Source organism: Cyprinus carpio, chromosome B8 (assembly GCF_018340385.1).
Source record: "Cyprinus carpio isolate SPL01 chromosome B8, ASM1834038v1, whole genome shotgun sequence".
Lineage (NCBI taxonomy): Eukaryota > Metazoa > Chordata > Actinopteri > Cypriniformes > Cyprinidae > Cyprinus > Cyprinus carpio.
The window spans coordinates 14,078,525-14,104,996 of NC_056604.1; the positions used below are offsets into that span (position 1 = coordinate 14,078,525).

General features: G+C 35.8%; 2 protein-coding genes across 2 annotated transcripts; one reads left to right on the forward strand and one right to left on the reverse strand.

Annotated features, from left to right (window-relative positions):
• Positions 1–3,202: 3,202 nt before the first annotated feature.
• On the reverse strand, positions 3,203–6,585 carry LOC109083340 (melanocortin receptor 3-like). Its single transcript, XM_042729876.1, has one exon. It carries the CDS (start codon positions 5,716–5,718, stop codon positions 4,744–4,746), a length of 975 nt encoding a protein of 324 aa, XP_042585810.1. The 5' UTR covers positions 5,719–6,585; the 3' UTR covers positions 3,203–4,743.
• An 8,062-nt stretch (positions 6,586–14,647) lies between these two features.
• slc13a3 (solute carrier family 13 member 3) lies at positions 14,648–26,417 on the forward strand. The gene is made up of 13 exons (XM_042729877.1): positions 14,648–15,055; positions 15,702–15,967; positions 16,353–16,516; positions 16,884–16,947; positions 17,235–17,414; positions 20,125–20,250; positions 20,395–20,487; positions 20,569–20,673; positions 22,774–22,871; positions 24,554–24,666; positions 24,889–25,050; positions 25,683–25,820; positions 25,906–26,417. The coding sequence occupies exons 1-13, from the start codon at positions 14,948–14,950 to the stop codon at positions 26,080–26,082; spliced, it is 1,794 nt and encodes a 597-aa protein (XP_042585811.1). The 5' UTR covers positions 14,648–14,947; the 3' UTR covers positions 26,083–26,417.
• The last annotated feature ends 55 nt before the right edge of the window (positions 26,418–26,472 follow it).

Here is a 26,472-nt window from a genome sequence, read left to right on the forward strand (position 1 = left end):
ATATCTATTAGAAACAAGGATTTAGCTGCCAAAAACATTTCTCTAAGACCAACTTCATCTGCAGATCACTCTGCTTAAAGACATTTCACGGGTTCAATACATGCATTTGCAACATTAGCTGTATTATAACATATATTAGTGATCTAATGTATTTCGCACCAGTTCCTTGTATAGCTCAACAAAATCTAAATTATTAAGGGACAATATTTTCAGCTACAGGAAGGATAATAAAGTTACTGACCTGTTGATGGCAGTAAATTCGAGGCTATGTCTTCAATTCACTCAATTAATAACTCTGTAGCTCCCTCTTCTGTTGACTGATTGTGGACATTAATCACAATGTACTTACTCGACGTATGTTGCTAGTCTTATTGTGAGCGACTCATCGGTGGATGTTTCTCCAAAGAAAAAAAAATGCTTTTGTATTCTTTACACAGTTTAAAAGAACGTCATATGAAACAACTTTCCATTTTGTTTTGACATCACCTAAATGGCTAGAAAAATAAATTTAACCTTTAGCCATAAAGTGACCATAGGCTATGTCCTCTCTTTCCAGAACATGTTCTGGACAGGATTCTAGCACACGTACATCACTGAGACGTCTATTTGATGTCCGCCTCCTACATCTGGAAGACATATATTTTTTAAAGTGTTTGCACATCTGCAATAGGACGTTTCCTATAGACGCATCAGGTGTCAAAGAGACGTCTATTAGATGTCTTTAAGATGTTTATGATTTAGAATGTAAATCTAAAACTGACATCTTACAGACGTCTTCAGATGTTTGTACACAGCAGGTGCTTTCCAGATCAAGCGATCTTTAACAGACATCTTGCAGACTTATGTGTGTTATCTGAGAAATTGCCTAAAATGAACTGGTTTTGGCTTTGTTTTCCTATGGCGTGCTCTCTACAGTCCTCATACACTAGCTATTATTATACGTGCATGGGATAAAGCTATGTACGGAAAACAACAAAAAAGTACACATTTTCTACCTAAAAAAAAGTATACTTGCTACCTAGATTGTGTTTTATTAACGTCTACACCTACCCCAACCCTAAACCTAACCCCCCAAACCACCCACCCCCAAACACACACACACACACACACACACACACACACACACACACACACACACACACACACACACACACACAAATCTAATTGTTTTCTTCTACTATTCTCCTTATTGAATAGCCTATCCTTTTCCGGCGAATAGAGAACTGTGCACAACAACTTTGAATCTGAAAATGAATTAGTTCCACAAAGCTCAAACAGACAAAGCTACTAAGAGTTTAATTTGACGGGTTGCTTCCTTCTGCAGAGTAAAAAAGAGATTTTGGATCTCAAACATTTCAGAAAGCAGAGAACCGTAAGAGGGAGAGAAATTATAAGTAGGCTACTAACCTTGAGCGCAGAACGAACTCACATTCAAATGATAGTTTACACATCAATTAGTCACCTTTAAACTCTAAATGTATGACTATGTTCTGCAGAGCACAAAATAATTCTTAATGTTGCTAACCAAACCACTTTGAGTGACACATTGTGGACGCTGGGCTGTTGTTGTTTTTTTCATTTTCTCCTTTACGCGATTCTTTAATTAAGCTGCAGGGGGCCCCAAAGCACACAATAATGACTCATTCATATGTGTTTGCAGATATTTCTTTCCTGGTGAGAAGCTTTCAGATCACTGCCACAGGATTTCTGCCAACTCTCATATATTCAGTAACATAGCTGATGTGTGTAGGTACCCAATGACCTTCCCCCTGCAATGCGATTGAGTTGGTGCTGTTGCGTGTTAAAGGCACAGGATATACAGAACAAAAAGTCCAGGATTTTTTGTCATTATTGACCCCCGTGGTTAGCAGTCATACATTTGCTTTGGGGTTTGCATCAGCATAAAGGATGTCAATTACACGTACTGAACTCCAAGACATCATCTGAATCACTGGATGCTGCCCGCTCTCTCTTCAGGACTACAATTAAGGCCCCTAAAGTGTGAAGGCAAGATCATTAATGCCATTAGCTACTGTCCTCATTGATAAGTGACTTGAGGCTCATTCTACTTTTAAGTGTTTCTGTACACTCTTAAAAATAAAGGTTCTTTATTGTCTCCAATGGTTCCACAATGAACCTTTACCATCCATAGAACCTTTTCATTCCACAAAAGGTTTTTTACAGTGGAACAAGGATCTTTAGATTATTAAAATGTTCTTCACACTAAGAAAAATAGTTATTTTAAGAACTGTTCACTGAAAGGTTCTTTGGGGAACCAAAACTGGCTCTTCTATGGCATCGCTGTGAAAAGCCCCATTATTTTTAAGAGTGAATCTTGATTGGTAAAGCTCAGTAAAAGGGTTTGACTTATAAAAGTATCTACCAAATGAACGTTCGCAGCCAGTTCATTCTATTTATTTGCTATATTTTAAATACATATGCTTCAGTGGATCCATAACAGGATGATTTTTGAGATGTGTTATTCATAGATTTCACATGATTTCATAGTGTGGTTCTTAAAAATACACTAGGGGAAGGACATAGATTTGAATCCAACCTACAACGGCTCATTGCACAGTTTTTCACAAGATCCAATGTTTTATCAATTCTACTGTATGCTGCATACATCATTAAATGGATCACTATGGAAGGACTTTGACCACTTTTCTCATTTTATAGTTCATTTTTGAGCAACGGCGAAGTGTTTATTCAGGACAATAGAGTACACATGTAAAAAGACTCACAACAAACAAATAACACCACTGTGAGAATAATAAACAAAAATTGACATTTAAAGCATATGTAGATAAACACATAAAAATTGCTTGCATTGACTGAGTCTTGGATTTCTTTTATCTTTGTTCATCTTACTGTTCACCTTACAGTTAAAGTTAAATGCCAATATGACAACAGAACAGCACTTTGCATTAAAAGCATTTGTGGTGAGAATGAGAAAGAAGAGGATTTGAATCTGATCCGAAAAATCACGCATACACACAAACAAACTTTTTTTATAGAGACACAGACTGGAATTCATGTATCCCACATGAAGAAACAGAGAACACATGCTGTGATTAAGCTAAACCCTTTTATTTATTTATTTATTTATTTTTTTGAAGACATTTGCTGGAGTATGGCCACAGATACAAGTCAAGTGCTAAAGCTCCTGCGCTAATAGTGTTCATAGAGTGCAAGCACATTTCTTATAACATTGCAGTGAGACTCAGTACAGGTCAGCTAAATAAGCAGAGTATCAAACTTAAACCACTAGACACCCATAAAAAGATGTGCTATGTTGCTGTTTAACAGAATAAGAGGGATAGTCAGAGCCAACAGGTTGAAGTTGTGCTTTGGGTGACCCGAGTTCGAATCCTGGTTTGTGGTCTTTCTTATCTTATCCACCGCTCTCTTTTCCACTTCTGAATATAAAAAAAAGAAACACCAAAATGAGGGCTATTTGGTTTCGGACCTAACATGTTTAGTTGGATACTGCTGTCTTAAGTCTGAAAAAAAAAAAAAAAAAAAAATGAACTAAATAAACTGTGACAGCTAAATGATCCACACATGCTGATTTCAGCTTTTGGGTTGGGTTTGACTGCATAATGTTGCTAACTGGAGACAGTCCAAGCTGAATCTGATTCTGACAACTATGAGAAGCAACAAAGTTAGTGACACCTCAAAAAGACAGATAGACACTATAGGAAGTGCCCTGATGTTTTTGATGTCAGCAAGCAAGTTTCACCACAGACTGTTAGTAAGACTCCACTTCAGCAGCTTTGAGCAAATGCATTTACACACCAAAATGGCTCGAACACGGTCACGAAACTAAACACTGAAACTATATAGCCTACACATTTTGAACATATGGTACTGTGGGGTCTAGAAGTATGAGACCACTAGTTAAAATGTTTTTCTTTTTTGCATTTCTTAATAGCATTTTTGCATTTCAATCTATTTTATAAGCCTTATAATTTGAATGAAAAGTGATAAATAAATATGATTTTCTAATGATCTGTTTTATTATTTGGTTTGTTAATTTGCTTTAATGACATCAACATTTGAGCTTGCATGAACTCCATAAGTTTGTAGAACTCGATATGATGTGATCCAGTATAAATCGAAATTATCCAAAGAGATAACGGTTTTGGCAAATCTTGATTTTTTACCATTTGATTGGTACAAAAACTTATGATTTCTAGAAAAAATAGTAAGCATGAAGATCCACCTATAAACCTAACCATCAGCGGGCTGTAAGCAGATAATATGAAAACATACAAACAAGATCATTCAAATTCACCAGCGATTTGCCAAAACGTCTTCTGAAAAACAGTCAAACTATCAATGTCTTTTATAACATTTTCTTAAATCCTAAAACTGTCCATTGATTTTAAAGGTTTTAATGAGAGTTTAAATCCTAGATTTTTCAGTGTAGTTTCAGACTGTCAGACCCCACTGCATAATGAATACACATAATAGACATGACTAACACATAATTGATCTGCCCCTTCAGCAAGCGATAGGTCACATACGATCCACCCCCAGTTCTCTTATTTTCTTGCAGCACCTGAGCTTACCAAATCCTTGATAGCATGCAGTCCTTTTCTCTGAATGCTACGAGTCTGCTTTTGTCCGTATCTTTATCTCTTGAAATGTAACCTCATTATGACCACCATGCTTTAGCATCTTACATCAAAATCAACTTTTTCTTTGTACATTCATTCACCTTTCAAATCAGACATTTGTCTAAAGTGAAGGCTGACAGCCAAAACAGCACAGTATCTCCTTAAAGGTCTTTCTCATTTCCAGACTGCGGCAGGCGTAGATGAGGGGGTCAATCACAGAGTTGCACATAATTAGGACCAGGTACGTGGTGAAGTGAGACATGTAGCAGAGGCAGAGCGGATGGTGTGGACAGGACACCAGCAGAATGAGGTGGAGAAAAAATGGTGCCCAGCAGCACACAAACACACCGAGGAGGATGGAGATAGTCACGGCTCCCTTCATACAGCTGCGTCGACGTGGGGCCGGGTTGCCGGCAGCTGCTGGGGGTAATGCTGCGATTCTCTGGACGTGAAGTCTGGCGAGAAGAAACATGTGTACGTAGAGAGTGGCCATGAGCACCAGCATGGCAAAGAACATTGTGATCAGACAAACAATCACAGTCTTGCTCTCTGAGTACACTATGAAGACGATCCCACAAACCACACACACCAACCAGATCACAGCGATGGCCACCAGCGCTCTGCGTACGGTCACTATGCTGTGGTAGCGTAAGGCGTAAAAAATTGTGACGTAGCGGTCGATGGCAATCGCCAAGAGGTTGCAGATAGATGCCACGAGAGAAATACAGATCATTGAATCAAACACATTGTCCATCAAACGCACAAAATAGTCACTGGCCACCAAAAGGCGACTGCTTAGTACGGCAATGACAATGGTCTCCAAAGAGTTCGAAACACTCACCAACATGTCCGCAGCTGCCAGGCTGCACAGGAAAAAATACATTGGAGAGTGAAGGTTCTTGTTTTTGACCACGGCCAAGATGACAAGGATGTTCTCCAGAAGACTCACAATACCCAAGGTAAGAAAAACCTCCGCCTGGATCTGAACCTGCTCGCACAGCGCCCCTGCTGGAGGATCAACGGTGCTGCCATTAGGAGGCAAAGACGTGTTTGCAGGTTTCTGCCCTTTAAGAAACTGAAGGTATGAGTCGTTCATCAGGATTTTTTAAGATAAATAGATGGGGAAGAACATATAGCAGATGAGGGATGGAAATTACAGAGGAAACAAAAAAATAAAAAATAAAGCAGAAAATTTATAAAGAGTGAAAAAAAATATTCAGATAATGGAATGAATAAAAATAGAGGAATCTGAAAGCTGCAGGTGTAGTTAACAAATGTTGCAGTTCTACAGTTGGTTGTTTTCAAAAATCCTCTGCTGCTCTTCTGTTTGTTGGAGATGCTTCTGTAGAGATGCTGTGTGATTCAGAGGCTCGGAGCAAACGGATTCTCTCTCACAGCCACTGGCTGTACGTCAGCAGATGCAGCCTCCGCCTGCTCTTTGTGTGTTTGCTCAAGATTTTAAATGAAACATGTGGGTACGTACACACACAGACACACACATTCATAGTGCATGGCAACAGGCAGGTGTGTGCTTTTTTCATCCAAATTAATAAGTGATTTATTTAATATATTTTTCCATCACTCTTATTTTTTTATTGTTAATAATTTATATTTACCTTCTAATGCTTATAGGCCTACACTATGGTGCATAGATGTGTCATCTTCATATATCATTTTGTTGGTTGGCTTAATAAAAATGTGGTGTTCATGTGCGAAACACCTTGCAAGGGTCAAATACTTCTGTCTAGAGCATGTTTAAGTAAAACGTGCTACATTTAAAAATGCCTCAAAGTCTCAAAAAGCCATTTTAAAGACACAAATTATTTTGACATGCAATTTAAAAAACAGTGTGTATGCCAAATCAAAGTCAAACACACCAGTTTAGTGCAAGTTTACACCAAAAAAAAAAAAAAAACCCTTTTGCTGTTAAAGGTGCCATGTGTAAAAATTGAGGTAAAAATATCCAAAAAATGACCTACACGCATCAAAAGAATGAGAAGAAATAAGGGCGATGATGTCATTAAAAAAAAATTGTCAAGTTATAGTGCTGCAGAGATATCAACCTTAATTAGCATTAGCATTACTAGCCACGGCCCGACAGGTGTCGTAATACAAGTGTTCGGCCATGGGAGGCGGTATGCGGGCAACATAACCACCAGCCAACCTGCAATACACGAATAACTCGCACGGCTTGTGGGCGTACTTGAACCTGATGTCAATCGTGTGGAAAGTACAGCCCACTACTTCATTTCAGTTCAGGGAAGAGAGCGGAAGGATGGCTGAAGCCCTTGGCAAGAGACACCTACCACCACCACCACCCGCTACAGGGAAACAACCGCGCTCGGAATCACAAATCAAATCCGATAAGAAAAGGAGCCGAACCAGAGTAAACATCGGCACTGCTTTCCATCGCTGGAGACAACTGATGGACTTGAAAGAAATGAGGTTCGACTCCGAACTTGCAACATTTCTTTTGGATTGGAAAGTAAGATGCTGTTAGTATTTCGCTAGAAGTTTGTTTTATATGTTTGCGTATTTTTTTCGGGAAGTTATAACATAGAAATGTATCGAAGGATGTTCGATAAACGTGCTAATGTTAGCGATGGCTAACTGTAGCTGCGTTTGATAATTAGCTAGCTATAACTTACCCACAGATCCGATCCGGTTTTCACCTGTTATCTACCAAAGCCCGTCTCTATACCAAGCTGATGCTAAAAATGTAACATTACCTAAGAAGCTTGAAATGTCTTCGATGATAATGAACCCGAGAGATAAATAGAGAGAGAGAGAGAGAGAGAGAGAGAGAGAGAGAGCGCCCCGGCCGCGCGCGCACTCACTCACTATATTCAGAGCGGTCAAGTTTTTGAAAGCGTGTGAAAAGAGTCAATTGTGTGTGTCTCACGGTGAATGCTTGAGAGTTGGCAGCTCTGGTTACGTTGGTTGGCGCTAGCTTGGTCAACATCAGCTGTCTGATGTTGACCAATGATGTTGACAGAATGCTGTCTGTCAAATTAAATTAATTCAAATAATGTGTATATACAACTCAAAATGTAATATGAACAAAACGAATATGAACATATTCACTGGTAAAGGTGAAGGGGAGTAGCTTGAAGATGTCATGTTTCAAAATCACTTGACATCACCCAACGTTCCTCTGGAGGCAAAACGTCCTTTAGGCTTCGGCTATGGCTCTAGGGTTGTTGTGAAGGTAGGGGCGGAGCATAGAGACTATGGCGTTTCTCGTTTGTTACTCTAGAGTAGACCAATTCACTTTATTGAGGCATACTGCCCCCATCTGGTATGGAATGTGGAGTATGACTTGATTTTTTTGCCAGACATTACACATGGCTCCTTTAACCGTGAAAACATGCTAGTTGCGAATCGGACTTAATTCATATTCTGCAAATCAGAATAGTTCACCTAAAAATTTCAGTTTGTTGAATACTCACCCTCAGGACATCCACTTCCTTTTTTAGTCATCAGAACAACACCAAAGGATCATCTGCAGTGAATGGGTGCCATCAGAATAAAAATTCAAATAGCTGATAAAAACATTACAATAATCCACACAACTCCAGTCCATCTATTAACGTGATGTGATCTGAAAAGCTGCATGTTTGTAATATATAAATATATCATTGAAATGTTCTTAACTTCAAAGTACTGCTTTGATCGGGCTAATACAAGTTCATATTGCCAGTGAAAAAGTCATCCAGTCTGAATCAGGAGAGAAATCAAGCATGGTTTAAAATGCCTTGATGGATTTGTTTATAGCAAACATACAGTTTTTGCTTCAGAAGATGTTAATTTATTGACTTAAGTCATGTTGATTATGGATTACTGTGATGTTTTTATCAGCTGTTTGGACTCTAATTCTGGTGGCACCCATTCACTGCAAAAGGTAGAGGGGGAATGGGAAAGATTATATTCAAGCTTTTATATTAAAACTTTTTTTTTTTTTTTTTTGCAATTTAATAATTTATACACCAGTTGGTTTGTCTTAATAACAAAATAAATAATTTAGTTTGATCTTTTTCATGGAAGTGATTTGTAATCACTTGATTTTGCACAGGCTCGCTGTGATAAAGACATGTCCTTGCAAAACTGTAGTCATTTTCTGCTCTTGCGACAGAAAAATGTTCTCTCATTCCATGCAGTATCCAGGGTAACTTGTATATGTATATTTTTGACACAAGTCTTTCATTCTGAAACCTTGAGGAGAGAAACGTGTTACAATCCATGAAACACCACAAGAAAAAAACTACAGAAACTTATATGAAGTGAATAATTGAGTTTGAGCATACATTCCTGTGGGTGTGTATATGTGTGAATGTGAGAAGGATTTTAGTGTGGGTCCGTGTGATGAGTGTATTCCCACAGGATATTGATTGATTTTCTTCACACCTCATCACCTGCTTCAGTGACTTCATGAAAAGTTCTAGACCAGACTGTTTCACATCGTGCTTGGTTCACACTCCAGCAGATAATCATTTATCAATACATCTGACTCCATATGCCTTCTCAGGAAACCCAGGGAAAAAACAAGAGCTAAATTTATCAGTTAATCTAACAGTACTGTATTGGTGATAAGAGAGATGAAGCATGTTAAATTGAAGTGAATAAATGAACCTGACCATCAAACCAATATACAGTGATTCAGTCAGAATGAATGGAGCTTTGGGATAAGAAATGAATTCGTTTTTTTGGACATTTTGATTATCTGTACCTTTCCACTGGATAAATCAAGGACATTCCAGCCTCAGGAGCACTTGAATATGTAAACGGAATATGTAACTAACTAGAGGTCCAAGAGTACAGCAGGGTCAGGGTTAAAGAATACTGATGGAATTTAAACACAGTTTGTATTCCACATGCAATGTAGTGAACTTACTTCAACATTGTGCACATTGAGTAATTTCACTACATTGCTTGTGGAATACAAATTCAGATTCAAACTCCAATTAATCTCAGTGCTCGCCCCTTGAATGCAGCACAGCATATGGTTTGGCGAATCTAATACAGAGGTGTCCAGGTCACATTTTTTACCCAAAAATACTGGGGAAAATTTTAGGGGAAAATAATGTTTAGGACATTGTTTTCAGCACAATTACGTGAATTTACACCCAAATTCTTATGCAATGCAAAATACTGTCATTACTGTAACAAGAAAACATTATATATATATATATATACATATATATATATATATATATATATATATATATATATTGATAGCATTTGTTGCACACCCTAATAATTAATTAATTTTTTTAATTAAATAATTGTAAATACACTAAATAGGTGATGAAAATCAATTAAAAAGTTTAAAGTACTTTCTCACAACACAGAAAACATCTTCACATCAAGAATGCCTAGATACTCTTTATTACATTCCCCATCACACACAGAGTTCCCATGTGTTTCCTTTAATAATAATAATAATGTTTTGAAATCTCAGTTCCTTATAATGTTTCGCTATTGAATAGTGGAAGAGTGACAGGAGACTATGGGGTGTCAAAAATCACCTTGACATTAAAAGTAAAAAAAAACAACAAAAAAAACAGGCATATACTGTAATTCTCAGCCATGTAAATTCCTGTTCATCATTGCATACCTGTCAGTACATGTAGCTGTGGGGAGGGATATAACCTTTGCTCAGGAGTCCATTCGTGTCTTAATCAAATCCCCCTGACTTGCACCTGACTCATAGAGTGCACAGTTCTGTTTTTGTCTCCTAGTTAATCAATACTTAATAGACAAAAATCCCTTTTAATAAACAAATCCATCAATAACATCAGTTTTTTCAAAATTAAACAACATCTTTCTGCAAAAATATTAGTCCTCTACTGCTTTGAGGAATTTTTTTTAAAATATTAGTCCTCTACTGCTTTCTTCAATGAAAATGTCATCTTGTCTGAACCGGGAGAGAAACTTTAAACTGTGGCTTTCGGCCAAAATATTAGTCCTCTACTGCTTTCTTCAATGAAAATGTCATCTTGTCTGAACCGGGAGAGAAATATGCACAGATTAAGCACCATTTACAAGTGAAAACAGGCCAAAACTGTTCTACACAAATATTGTAATGTTTTTAATCAGCCGTTTGAACTTTCATTCTGATGGCACCCATTAAGGATCCATTTGTGAGCAAGAGTGTAATGCTAAATTTCTCCAAATCTGTTCATTTGAAGAAACAAACTCATCTACATTTTAAATGGCCTGAGGAAGAGTACATTTAAGTACTTTTTCATTTTTGTGTGAACTATTCCATTTTTGTTATATCATTGAGTGTTTTTGAAGCTGAATAGCTTCATCAAGTGAGACCAATTGCTTCATGTTTTCATACACTCTTGCACCGTGTAAGCTATTGAGAATTACTGTGCAGACTTTATGCAGCCAAAGGCACCATTTCATAGAGAATGGATTTCACTACGATTCTTCTGACATTACCCATATTACACAATTTCACAATATTAATGCGCTCAGACAGCTGTCACATTATAGAATTATACCTGCAATGTCTGCATCATTTTAATCATATTTACTCAGTGTAATAAAACAGCAAATACTTTATTTAATATTAAAGAATTTGCCCCTCATTAGAAATGCTTCCTTAAAAAAACTGTTTGGCGTAATGGACACTTGTATGTTTGTAAGTGTCAATAAATACAATGATGAAAGGTGTTGCAGTGTGTGTTAAAACAGTGCCACAGTTTTCAAACCCTGTAACACTGACTTTACAAAGGTTTTTGCATAAAGTCTCAAATACATGTGGGTGTATTTAACAGTCTCTTCGCTTTATTAGTTAGTATCATGACCCTTGCCCTGCAGTGCCCACACACAAACCTGCAAAAATACAGATCCAGAAAGACTTTGCTAAATGTTCTTTGTGAATTAAAGCCGCTTGAGACATTGTTCTCAAACAAATCGCCTTTTCTTTAAAAGACATTTAAGTAGTTTAAGCTGCAGTGCATGTGCTTTATTTCAGTTATTATTATGAACTATCCAACGATGAAATGTGCAATAATTTTCATGTTGTCCTCATCCTAACATTTTAGCCATTTGGGTCAAATTTCTCAAGCAGTTTTATTTTAATGAGCTTATATCACTGAAGGGAGATCAGACAGTGTTGATCATTTGTCCACTAGAGGGTGTAAGTGCAGTACATGGGGCAAATGAGCATTTGTCATTAAAATTAAGTCCCAGACTCTAACCATTCATTTTAAGACTAGTGTTATTTTATTATCATTGATATACAATAATAGTTTTTCGTTAATATTTTTTTTTCATGTCTACTTATACAGTTTAATGTTATTTTATTTTATTATTTATTATTAATAACTCAAAAACAAACTAAAAATAAGAAATGTTGCCTTGGCAACTAGCTGAAATAAAAGTTTATTTAGAATTTTTTTTTTTAATGGTTTTAGTTTAATTATAATACAAATGTAATGGCAAACAAGTTGCAAACCACATACATTTTCCAGATTATCAATAACGCTTGTGGATGCATAACCTGATCTTAAATATGACCTATTTTTATGCCTCATGAGTAGCAGAGTCATTGTCATATGTGCCCTTAAGAGCAAAATAGATGTAGATCTGTGTTAATATGAAGAGAGCTGTGACAGTGACATTTAAAGAAAATGTCACTGTTTTTCGAAGAAAGCAAAGTTACCATGAAATGGAATCATATTTCTCTTCCTCTTCTCATCTGTTTTTCTCTGCAGTGGGTTTCTATGACTGTCTTTCCGAACAGATTCAATCAGTAAAAGGTTTTATATTCTTAATCAAACAAATGACACTGGCTAGAAGGGTCTTTGTAGTCTAATAAGAGAAAATTATGATGGTAAAATGGGGGTCTATAATCAAAAATTCAGCACATCCTTTCCACCAAGGTCTTTCTTGGAGCACATTTGCTCATAAGAGCTACTAATCTTTCACTCATATGTGCACCTTATATGATGTTTTGTAATGTTTTGCACATGTCTGTCATTTAGCTGTATGTTTGTTGTTGCTTCTGTTTTGCTGCCAAAGAATGAGAGATGCAAAATTGGATTAAAGCAATAGGATTTTGCAATCTGTAAAGAAACATTTATTATCCATTTAGTAACCATATACCAAGAGACTACAAAATACAATAAAAAAAATAGACAGACAAAGCCTTGGGGCTCAGCATATATCAAAATGCTTGAGAACTCACTCTGCAATTGTTGGCCAGTTTGAGAGATTGATATTGGGTTAAGAATATGGGAGGGCAAGGTTTGTGTAAAAGCCATAAAGCTGATTTTTTTCCCATGTAAAATAAGGAATTCAGCTTATTATGCACAGATCAGCTGTCTGTAGGTTGATTCCCTAAAAAGTGAAAAGCACTGTATTATAATATTTTCTAAAATATTTTGAATGGTAATCATTCCAATGGCAAAGCCAAATTTTCAGCAGCCATTATTTAGTCTTCAGTGTTAATTCATACTTCAGAAATCATTCTAATAGGCTGATTTGATTTGACGATTCTATCAATGTTAAAAGCAGTTGTGGTGCTTAATATTTTTGAAGAAATTGTGATAGATTATTTTCAGGATTCTCTGATGAATAGAAAGTATACTACTTATATTGGCAACACTACAAAAAAGCACTATAAGGATTAAAAGGATTTTTCTATCAGTTAATCGCTGAGGGTTTAAAAGAAAATATGCACACTCCACCAGACTGTTACTGATATACTCTCAGGGAAGGACAACCTTTTTAGCTAATAAATACATCTATAGTCAATAATCTATTTAGCATCAGAGAAAATCAGTAATCAATTATTTATTTAGTTAATTGTAACCCATTTGAGTTTAAAACACCTGCTGCAGTGCTTTAAGCAGCATTAAGCAGAGAATAGCTGAGCTGTACAGAAGTAGATATGATAAAAAAAATCTGAATCTTCTTTATGCAAAACTGCTGCAAACAGGAGCTGTGTCAGCTGAAATAAGCATTTTGATAAATTACAGGGTCAGACAGTTTATTTGTTCTTGTACTGCCGGTGGCAGGATGCAGTGGGCGCATAGCTAAAGCCATTTTACCATGCAAAGACTATAAGTGAACTAAATTAAAAAATGTGTGTATTGTGGTACCTATTATCAGAATGACGTGAGAGCCCTGGGAGCAGAGGTTTAGGTCAGCGTGTTTTCAGGGAACGAGTATTAAATTAAGATTTGTACATGTTTCATTCACTGATAAAAATAAATGAGGTATGGTGATATTTGTCTAAACGTCTTCCTCTCTGCAGGCTTGGACAGCATCATGGCTTTTATCATTAATAAAAAGAAATCACAAAGCGTCAAATGAAAGCCTCAAGCAATCAAACATGTTTTTGCTAGCAAGAAGAACAATAAATTACTAAACTCCAGCTGCACTTAATGTGCTCCAAAACAAGAAAACAAAATAGACAAATAGTTCCCAGAAGTTCCTGTGTATATAGGATTTTATGTTATTAACATTTACTGCATTCATTTAGCTTTGTGTGCTTTTTTGTAATTACACTGCTTACACAATCTAGGCCAAGAATGGAATTCACTTTAGGTTTAGGTCACTTATGGACTTTGATTCATCACGTGGCAGTTTCAAAGCACCTGCATTGTTATGAGAGTTATTATCAGTTTATTTTAAGGTCCAAAACAGATTAAGTAGGTTAGTATGTACTCATATTTTATTGTTATATATATATATATATATATATATATATATATATATATATATATATATAATATATATATATATATATCTCCTAGCCAAGTATAACGTTGAATGAAATACATCCACTAAACTGCCAGTGCCATCTCAAAGTTTTTGAAAAGCTGTGAGCATTTATTTAAAATTCATGGCAACCACAGTTGGCAATATTTTACCTTACATTTTTTCCCCCTCAGTGTAGCAATACCAAAGCAAACTATTAGGAAATATCAGAGGCCATTTAGGGATTGAGCATAACAAAGTCAAAATAGCATCATCAGCACGAGGGACCTACTACATGTTGAACACATTATTATCGCTTTGCTAACACTTCTTTAATTAACAGAGTATACTTTTAACGCTTACTCTTTCTGTGTAGTCTGTGTGAAGCAGAACTATTTGCTCTTCATCTTTGCTGGCGCTGTAGACCGACTCACGTTGAAGGCTAAAGTCGAGGGTCTTTAGGGAGTTAACGAGTAAGCCAATAGTTAATCTTCTCCCGCTGTGCTAAAAAATAATAAAGCAAAAGTAATAAAGTTGGAGACCAAGCGCCAGAGCCGCAGCCTGTCTCTGTGCAAAGACAAAGGGAAGGAAACGGGTTTTATGCCGCTATGGACCCTCAAAAGTTTTCCAGGAAGCTCTGGAGCGCGCGCAAACAGCTCATCCTAATGCTCGCCCCGTTACTGCTGCTCCCGCTGCTCTTCGTTGTGCCACCAAAGGTAAAACGTTGTTGTTAAAATTAGCCACCTGCTGCTTTGGCCTTTTAAACCCAGAGGATGGATAATTGTGCGTTAAAGTAGCCTAATTGTGTCACCCAGTTGATTACAACAATGTAAATGTATACAGATATTGACGTATTCCAAAATACAATTGTTTTTCAGTAATATTAGCATTAGCACGTGTTTCTTAAAGGGACAGTTCACCCTAAAATTAAATTTATGTCATCATTTACTTATAATTTGCTTGCGAGGTTGCTTGCGAGGTTTTGAATGATAAACAGGTATTGTCTAAAAAGAAGAAAAAACTGTCTGTTGGTCATACTTTTATTTGAATATGTTTATAGTTAATGTGATTATTAATACTGCACTCTCATACGTCCACTAAGGATGATCTGGTTAATAGTGAAGTAAGAATGAGTTAAAGTAACTGGAAAATGGCTCAGAAAAGTGAAATTATTTGTGAAAAAAGGCCAGCTTCATTTATTTACAAATGCAATATTTAATAGTGCCTTCCATAGATTTCAGAAAATGTATTTGATGTGCCAATAAAACAATGGATGGACTTGTAAAATGTAAATAATTATACTTGATTTATCATATTTAATATTCTTCCCTGCAACTACACATCCACCTGTTTCTTTTTCAGGAGGGCAAATGTTTGTATGTGGTGCTGCTGATGGCGGTATACTGGTGTACCGAAGCGCTCCCGCTGGCGGTGACTGCCATGCTTCCCGTGTGCCTCTTCCCCACCATGGGAATCCTGCCTTCTAAGAAGGTCTGTCCGCAGTACTTCCTTGAGACTAACTTCCTGTTCCTGAGTGGTTTAGTGATGGCATCTGCTATAGAGGAGTGGGGTCTCCATCGCCGAATAGCTCTCAAGGTGCTGAAGATCGTCGGAGTGAAACCTGCCTGGTAAGAAAGAATCTGCGTTAAAATTAGGAGATCTCCATTCTAATGTTTTAGCAATTGTAGAAGGTAAACACATGGACAATTTTAGCTGAGATGTGCACACCTGACCTATTGTGAACATTACAAAGAAAGTATGGTTATTTACTCAAATATCAATTCTATTTTTATCAATATCAATTTTATTTTAATTTTTTTACCGAATGTGTTTCTAAATATTAATACTGAACCATTTGACACAGATTTAGCACTGATTTCATTGTTATCTGCTTTACGATGTACAATACAGTGTGTACTACATGTATATGGTCACATTTTGTACTAGTTACTGTAGAAATGTTGCATAATAGTTTATTAGGTTTGGCTCTACTTGTCTCTCTTTCCTCTCCAGGCTGATTTTAGGCATGATGATCACTTCCTCTTTCCTGTCAATGTGGTTGAGTAATACAGCCACAACAGCTATGATGCTGCCCATTGCTAATGCCATACTGGAAAGCCTTTTTGGGAATCTGGAGACTCTAAAAGAGAACTGCAAGGACAAGAGTGATCCAGAGGGTGGGTGTGGAGAAGTTCATGTTGTGTGTGTTACAAGCTAATTAGGAAACGAAAGTCCTTACTTTTAACTTTTTTTATGCAACCATGACATCAGCATACTTTCAATGATTTATGTGGTTGGAGGATTTGTTTGTGTGTGAAATCAACCTACACACATGAAAATATAATATACAACCTGAATGGAGAATTTTGAGCTGAATTTTTTCAACAGAGTGCTTTTGAAAGTCAAGAAATCTTTAGTTTACAAAGAGAGTGAGAATGCTTCTTTTTCTTTTTAAAAATTCAGCCAGAAGCTTGTTTTTATTCTGAAAATCGCTTTATATTAGAGAGGTATTTGTTATAAAAAAAAGAAAACATTCCGTTGCAGGTGATTCTCAGGTGAATATGCATGTGCTTCCTTGTGAAAAACAGGTGCTGACCACAGAGAACACGTGAGTGAGAATAATTCATCTGTGACTTTCTTTGAACAAGCAAAGATCAACCACAATGAGCTTGAAGATTTGATATAAATTTACCATTAAAAGTCAAACATCATCTCTAGAACTTGCAGTTATTGCAGCAACAAATGTAGTGTAATAATGTTAGTAATAATCTGGACTCCATTGTGGGCCACGTGTACAACCTTATGAATGTTCTTATGAAAAGATCATCTTATCATACTCTTAAACAATAAAGTCTGAATTATTAAGAGATTCTATCCCTCTCTGTAACCTCACAGACCGGATTGGACAGACAGATCAGAGCAAAAGAATCTGAAAGAAGTCAGAAAAGAGGCTGAATACCAGATGAAGGTGTGGAAAGGTTTTCTGATTTCTATACCTTATGCTGCAAGCATCGGAGGAACTGCAACCCTCACTGGCACTGCCCCTAATCTGATCCTGGTGGGTCAGCTCAAGAGGTATACCATTTTTCCATGGTTGCCATTGTAAATCCCCATACCAGTCATTCTTCTGCATTCATTCTTTTATTCAACTACGTTCATGTACAAGTTGGTTTTATCTAAAGTAACTTCCTTCTGAGAAATACAATGTAAGTGACTTATCTTAAGGTGACAATAACATGAAAAGTGCTTCAATGCAAAGTTCCAAATTGCTCTGAACAGTACAGGCTAGACATTTAAGTAAACCACATTAAATTATGGAAGAGATGTGGATGTTTCATTGATGTTATGAATATACCGTTTTCCATGTATGCTTAGCTCTAAAATATTTAATTGGCAAGACTGACAGTGCAATGTTTATTATATTATTTAAAAAAAAATCCTCATTCAGTAATAAAGCATGAATCGAAAACTCATGGAAATTCATGTCTTTTAAAAGAGAGTGCACTACGATACAGGCAGCGTTAGCATTATATCATGTCAAAATCAGTGCTGGATGACACCATGTTGCTGTCATTTGCAGTCAACATAAGAGTTTGTATTCAGATCAGGCTTCAATTCACACATTTAAAGCTAATGCAATCCAAAAACAAGTGCTTTAACATGCATAACATTTCATTTCTCGTTACCACTGGATGGACTTAATTTGTCTTTTTTTTGTGCTACTGAAAGGTGTAGTACAAAGGTCTATTCATTGCTCATTTTTACTCTAGTGTATGTATTGTTGTAGTCTATACCTTTATATATGAGCTTTACTATGTGGCAGACAGTTCTGCTCTTAGATTAACAATCATCTGGCAGCTGAACTGATTGTGCTTGTGACATAAACTGCCCTGTTTCAACTAATGCATGCTAACAAGAATTTTGTTTTTTTTCATGTCGTAATGCTGTAATGCAAAGGGGGCATTTGTGAATACATTTCTGAAAGCTAAAATGACAAATGTCGGTCACATGGACTTAACAGACACAGGCATGCCACGGCCATTATAAGTCTGCAAGACTGTAAGTACACATGAAGTGTGCCATTTGGGACCAGGCCCTAGTTCAGTCAAGTGAAAGTGCTTATATTTAGCAATTTTCTAATTGGATACAAAATACTGGCATGGTCTTCAAAAGTTCATGCAAACCCTAATGATCCATGTTACCTATTATGATTTTAAAATGGTCCAAAGAACATCTTGTGTGCTTTAGTCTGACCTTTTGTACAAAGGAGTTCACATGATCAGGGTAACAGGTTTACTTATTTGATTTGTAACTTAAGAAATATTACAGCATCTTCTTGTTCTTCCTCATTATGGCATAACATTTATTTTAAAATTATTCAAATAGGTTCGAAGGAATAAAATCCAAATTTTGGGCCCCCTGTATCTGTATAAAATGTAGCTGAGTGTCTTACTGTGCTGGCATCGGGAAAAAGATTGAGCACATATGGGTCTGAATAGCATCTGCTGTGTGAAAAGACTGAAGAGCACATTTAGTGGATGTAGTTTATTGCAGCCATTGAGATTGTTTGTTCATGACTTGCATGTAAATGATGCAAGCCAAAAGTGTAACTCTTGAATCAGATTATACAAATCGAGAGAGATAAACACAGAAGCAATTAAACACATGTTTTATATATTTATCTTGCTTTAACTAATTGGCTGAATAAGCCAACAAAATCTATTTTTCTTGAATACATTTTTATATGATCTGCTTGTGCCCCTGTGTGAACCTGTTATGTTTAGTGGTGGGGTTAAACATAAACCCTCTTGCAGACCTCAAACTGAACTGGCTGTACTTAAGTTTGGTTTACATATATAATTCATAAATGTCATAAAGTGAATGATCAAAGGTATGTACTGTTTTGTTAAAATCAAAACAAAGCAGTGTTGTGGTTCAACCTTTAACATTTTAGAGGTTGATTCTCTGTGAAAAAGCCAGAAGGTGAGCTGCACATCTCAAATGGAAACTTACTCACTGAGATATTCATGCAGTCTACTGTACATTTGTTTTATTTTCTTGCATACTTCAGATGCATTTTAATTAAGCTTTGTGAATGTAATCTGAATGTGTTTTTACCATCAGTTTGGGAAACATTTCCTTCAGTAACTCATTCAGATACAGGCTCCAATCATTTACCGAAATTCATCACTGATGTTTAATCGGCTTAGAACATCTTGTCTCATAATGACTAGACAAAAAAGGAGAGGCAAAAGCAGAGCTGATCTTAAACAAAATATGCATTACAGCTGATTATGATCACCAGTAAAGTTTTTAATTCTGTCTTGACCTTTAAATTAAAAATGTATTAGAGTGAATCAAAAAGTGTAATTTAATTCAAAATTTAAATAATAACCCAGTAACTATTTCTGCTGTTTACATTGAGGGGAAGAAATGACTATGAATATCTAATTAAAACTCTCATGTTTTCATGTTCTCTGGACAGCCTTATATTAAAGTTGTGTTAATAAGCGCTGTTTACATTGATATGCCAGTAGGTGGCAACAAGTTCCCACTTTTATGAGTGAGTTATTTACTAAAATTAGTTTAATTCAAACGTGGCAACAAGTTCCCACTTTTATGAGTGAGTTATTTACTAAAATTAGTTTAATTCAGTTTGATTTGTTTTTATTTAGGAACAAAACACCTGCATGTTTCTTGAATACTTGCGATTTTTAACTGTTTTTGTTGGCAGAGCAAAAACAGCGAAAACTAATTTAAATGTTTTGCATGTTTTTGTCTGTAGCTACTTCCCTGAATGTGACCTCATAAACTTCGGCTCATGGTTTGTCTTTGCCTTCCCGCTGATGCTTCTTTTCCTCATTTTGGGCTGGATCTGGATTGCTTTCCTCTATGGCGGACTCAATACACGGTAAATATGGGGACTAAACGCATATGCAGAAAATGACATGTGTACTATATCAGGTTTTCCATCTTTTCTATCCCATAGATAGACCCAAGTTTGAAAACCCCTGTATTATATTACATATCACAAATGTGTAACTGTTTTACGCAGACTTTGTATTAGCAAACATGATGAACGGGAAGCTGCAGAAGCAAAAGCAAAAGCTGTTATTGATGAAGACTACAAGAAACTTGGCCCAATAAAGTAAGTCACAGAGTATTCCAACATATATACACTTTCTGCTTCTCAACATTAATTGAGTTAAAATATCTTCTTTGCTTCTAGATTTGCAGAAGGATCTATCACTTTCTTCTTCATTATGTTTGCTATACTTCTGTTTACGCGAGATCCAAAGTTTGTAACTGGATGGTCGGTTTTCTTCACCAAAGGGTAAGACACAGTGACAGGCAGGTATTGAAAAATCATTGAGATATTTCAATCGTCACATTTTCACATGCAAGATGAATGAAATATTAAAACTGTCATATTCTGCTTGAGCATTTTGTTGAAGTCCTATCTTTAGGTTTTTAGAATAGCAGTTTATAGGGTGTTGATTCATAGGTTATGTTTAGGTTGACCTTGTAAGATGCAATTTTTTGACTCTCTAAAACGTACATATAAAATTCATGAGGGACTAAAAACAAACTTCATAAAACATTCTTTTAAAATTATTCACCTAACTAATAATTAGTATAATTGGCTTTGTCACAACAATGAAGAAAACGTTTTGAGTGTTGTTGGTCATAATTTAATATCTAATACAATTCAGTCCAACACAATGGCACAATTTTATGCCTTTATGTAAAGGTCAAAAGCATTTTATATGTGCTACAACAAACCTGTGCCATCAGGATTTAATTTATTCTTCACAATGAAAATGTATGCAGTTAGGAGTTACTTCAAATACTTTAATTAAATTTAAGTAGTGTTTATATAAATGTCAATCATTTAATTAAAAACTAATTAAAGAAAAAAGTTTTTTTTTTTGAATAAAATATATATACTTATGTTTAAGTTAAAAAAAAACATTTCCATTTAGAAGGAAGAAAATTAGTCTGTGCATATGTAAATAATTGCTTACAGAAACAAAGACTTCCTGCTCTCCTTTGTTTTTTTTGTTTTTTTTTTTGGTCCATCACACTAATGCAGTTAGACAGAAAGGTTCAAAATATGGACTAGTTGATCTGCTCCCTCCACGGAGCTGACCTTTCTCTATCTGCAGGGTTTCAGTTCACCTCGAGTCACCCAAGATACCAAGATAAACCCACAACTTAAAGACAAATACAAACAGAGAGAGAGAACAGAATAATGTGTGCATCGAGTAGATGCAAATGGTGATTCAACACCTGTAGATGAGAGGCCTATGTTTGAAAGCACGTTGTTTCTGAACATGAGATGATGCATAGGTTAGCACTTAGCAGGGTTATGGCAATTACATTGATTCAGTGGTTCATATTAATGTGCTGAGATGAGAAATCAGGATTTCTGCTTGCATTAATGCCTTGTCTGCACAACTGTTCTGACATTTTTATTCACACAACATATCTTATTTGCAGTTGTATATTATTTAATGGCAAAGTTAGTGAGTTTTCTATTTTAAAAGTACTGTACATACAGCTACTTACAGCTTACAGCTATAAGACATTTGTTGAACATACATTTGTAAAAGGAAGACTTCATGTTTTCTGTAATGTCTTTTTACAGTTGACACTAAAGGTCTGGTGATCATTCCCCTATTGTTAGTCCATCAGTAATTTTCAAAACATTTTATTTGATTGCTCTTCCCAAAAACGTTTCACAAATTCATCTTTATTTCAGACCGCTAATTCCCGCTCATTCTTTGGCCCCTAAAATATTTAGATTGTCCTACTAATGCAAGACTGAGACAGGAGTTCTCAATCAACTTTTTTGAAAATGTAATGACTTCACTTAATTAAACAATTCACATATTAAGTGACAATTACTTGAACTGCAAATTCATTAAAAGCATCTGATAACTAGTCAACCAAACAACCATCTACCAACAATTCAACCATGGGTGTCCAAAATAGCATTGCAGCTGTTAAAAAAAAGTCCTCTCACATGGCCTCATGGGATAGTAAAGTGTCTATTAAATTCACACCTCAGAATCTCAAAGAAAGTAGCAGATCTGGGTATGTTTTATGAACACTGTGAATTCGGACATAGCATACTGTTTCTTTGCCTACTATATACAATAGTAGCAAGAAAGTATGCATATTTGGATACATCCAATAAAATGCTACGGTTCATACATTAAGTATTCAACCTAATAGCATCAGTGGTCTTGGACTGCTTATGAATTCTCAGCTCAACAGTTTAAAACAGCAGGACAGCTTTTCTATCCACCATCTGAAGGTTGCACTGAATAACTTCAATTTGCCTCGAATGTTGCTAATTGGAGCTTGAAAAAGCAACACTGAAGGTAACACTAGCAGCGCTTCACATGTTTCTGTGTTTATCTCCTTCCAGCTACGTTTCTGACGCAGTAACTGGAGTCATCATCATCTCCATCCTCTTTTTCTTTCCATCTCAGTGTCCATCTCTCCGCTGGTGGTTTGATTCAAGAGGTCAGTGGGTGGTTTATTGATTTTCTGTGTGTGGTATTACAACAGCTGAGAGCTATGGAATTATACATTCTAAATCGAAGAAACTCAATCAGTGTTATTAATTTTATATAATAAATCAGGGCCCTAAGACATAATAATAGGCTTATGTTAGGCTTGAATTTGGTGAATTGGAACACCAAATTTGTAAACTGCGACACTGAATGTGTTGATTTTTTTGGCAGGACAAATGTTGTCACTGCGTTCTGTTACCACAGTAACTTTCCAGTATCGCAGTTCATTCTGGCAGTCAAAGAGGTTTCTAGAGTATATGTGAGTGTGGTTCATGTTGAATAAGACGAGGAATTTTAATGATTCAGATTAGTGTGTCTAAGAAAGATCCAGCAGAGAACTGTGTGCAGAGAGATTATAATAATCTCCAACAAGATTATTGTTTCTTTTACACTGCGTACATTTCTTTTGTCTATATTTGGAAAATCTGTTTGCTAATTTTTAATAATCTACTCTGCAAAAAAGTCTCTCTGATTAAAAATATTCAGTTACTGGTTGTTTCTGTTTGACTTATTAGAAGTTCTGTAAAATAGTGCTAATACTACACTCTTAATAATGGCTCTTTATTTGCATCTAAAGTTCCATGAAGAAACTTACACATCCATAGAACATTTTCTTTTCACTAAACTTACTTTTTTAGTGGAAAAGGTTCTTTATGGCATAGTTTAGACCAGTTGAGCATCAGAAAAAGAAAAAAACTGTAACACTATTATTGTCACCAGCTTTGCTGAGATGTTTTCTATGTGGCTTTGTGTTCATTTGGCATCAGAAGAGTGACTTGGTAAAGTGATGTGTAGCATTGTGTTTTTGGCTCAGTACATTTATGTTTGGCAAATATAGATTTTTGTGCTGAACTTTAGAGGTTGATTCATCATAGTAATACTAATGAAGGGAATACTGATTGATAAAACTCATTTTGTGAAACCATTTTGTTTTTCATTGTTATGTCTACTTTCTTCATATTCATTTGGTATTTTTAACGGTGCATATCAAGTTATCAATTCTAGACCACATGTAAAACATGAATGTTGTGAAAATAGTATTTCCTGTGCATTAAGGGCTAAATATGGTGTCTAATTTGTACTTAAGAAAATAAAAATCTTTCTGTTCATCATGGGTGGTATTTTGTAGTGAAGGCTGTGAAAAGTGGCAGCATCAGACATTCTGGAGTCCACATTTAGCATTTTTAGTTTCAATCAAATGAAGTAAAGATCTACATTTAATCTCCTGTCAGATGCATTTTGTTCTCTACCAGTTCCAAATCAATTTTCTTTCCTTGTGCAGTTCAAAAGATGTAATCAAATTCAGATGTCAAATACACAGTATTTTCTGTGCAACAACATGAATGCTGAGTGAGCTGTAGATTGGAACTGCCTTAAACTTTATGTAGTTTTATATATGTTTATGAATTTTTTATATATTTGTGTATTAATACAGGATCATTCAGGTTAATGGTCGATCAACATGCATCTTTCAATAATATTTTTTTCAAATAAACAATCCTTGACCCCCTCCAGATTGAATATCTGTTTACATCCTACTATTAAATCTATCTTTTACATATGATTTGCACTTGAGATGGTCAGTCAGCTTGAGGTCATAATTAATTTTCATTTTTATTGTTATCTCTCCAGCCTCAAATACACCATATGTGCCCCTGTTGTCATGGAGAAAAGCTCAAGAGTGTGTGCCATGGAATATTATTTTGTTACTGGGTGGTGGATTTGCAATGGCCAAAGGCTGTGAGGTACCTCAGTATCTGCTTTTCACTTTTTGGACTGAAATTCTGAAATACTAAAGCTGGAACTTGCCATTACATGGCTGAAAATTCTAATTTTAATTAAGGCCTAAAAGGATCTAATTCAGTCAACCTGTTGATAATTCACTGGAAGGCATTGTGTAAAGCTTATGATCCTCACGATTTTTTGTAAACCCTGTGACCCATGAAGATTTTTTTTCTTGCCAATAGGAGTCAGGGTTAGCAGTATGGATAGGAAATCACCTGCAGCCTCTAGCCCAGGTTCCTCCTGCTGTTGCAGTCATCCTCATCACAGCCTTCATCGCCTGCTTCACTGAATTTGCCAGTAACACAGCCACCATCATTATCTTCCTCCCTGTCATTGCTGAACTGGTATGGACAAATGTACCACATAACATTTGTGTGTGTGTGTATGTGTGTACAGTATGTATATATAGAATTTACATGATACAGTGAACAGTAATATTGCTAGTTGTAAATATTAAAATATTATTACATTTTGAAATAAGTGCTTTCTAGTGTAATATATTTCAAAATGTAATTTTTTTCCTGTGATATTTTGATGAATAGAATGTTTATGAACACCCTTTTACTGTCACTTTTAATCAATTAATCAATGCATCCTTACTAAATAACACACCATACCATCAAATAAAGTGACATTTATTTTAAAAACTTTTTTATTTTAGAATTGTATATTTAGAATGTTTTTTAAAATGAATCTTTACTGAGAAATTACCATCAGGCGAGTAACAAAAAAACAAAAACAAATGAAAAATAGCTTAAAATGGCAAAAATTGCTTTAAAAGCTTCCAACATTATTTATTTAAATATGGCTTCTAATTTTATTGTTTTATCTAATGTGATTTAATTCATACAAGTGTGACTTAAAAGTCCCAATATCAAGCATTATGATTTTATGTTTGCATAGTTTATAAAATGAAAACAAAATCATTTGTAGCATTACATTGTGACATTTTATCCACCAAGTACTTTATTTTTAGGCCATCCGTGTGAACGTCAACCCACTGTACTTCATGATCCCAGCAACAACTGGTTGCTCTTACGCTTTCATGCTTCCTGTGTCCACACCTCCCAACTCAATCGCCTTTGCCTCCGGACACCTGATGGTCAAAGATATGGTGAGAAAACAACTACAAACACATTACATCAGAGCACACACGTTGTTTTCAGTTGCCAAATAAGATGTGTGTGTGATGTTCACAGGTTAAAACAGGATTTGTGATGAACATCCTGGGAATTCTTTGTGTGTCTCTGGCCATGAACACCTGGGGTCTTCATATGTTCAGTCTACACACATACCCTGATTGGGCGAGACCTTTAAATGCTTCCTCAGCAACTGTAGCTACACATGTTATGGCAACTATGAATATGACAGGTTAGAAAACAACTACAAAGATGAATACAGACGCACAGTAAGGCCAGATTCTGTATATACTGTAGATATAAGACTAAAAAGAAATGGAAAAATTGCGTAACTGAGGGATTCCCGCTGTGGATGGATCAACACTATCTTGACCTCACTTCCTGCTTAGCACTGCCCTCTTGTGCCTTGATGCCACTTCATCAATTTTGGGCAGGAAATTTAAAAATGTTTAAAAACATGTAATGTTTATACAGATATATGTAGATTTAAACTGGTAGGAAGCAAGTTAAATTCAAGAAGTTAAAATCTTTTATGCAAATCTCAACATTTTTAATAAAGTATTTTGTTTGTGTACTATTTGTAGATTGTAAATTTGTTGTTTTAATGTAATTTGTTTTGACATTGTA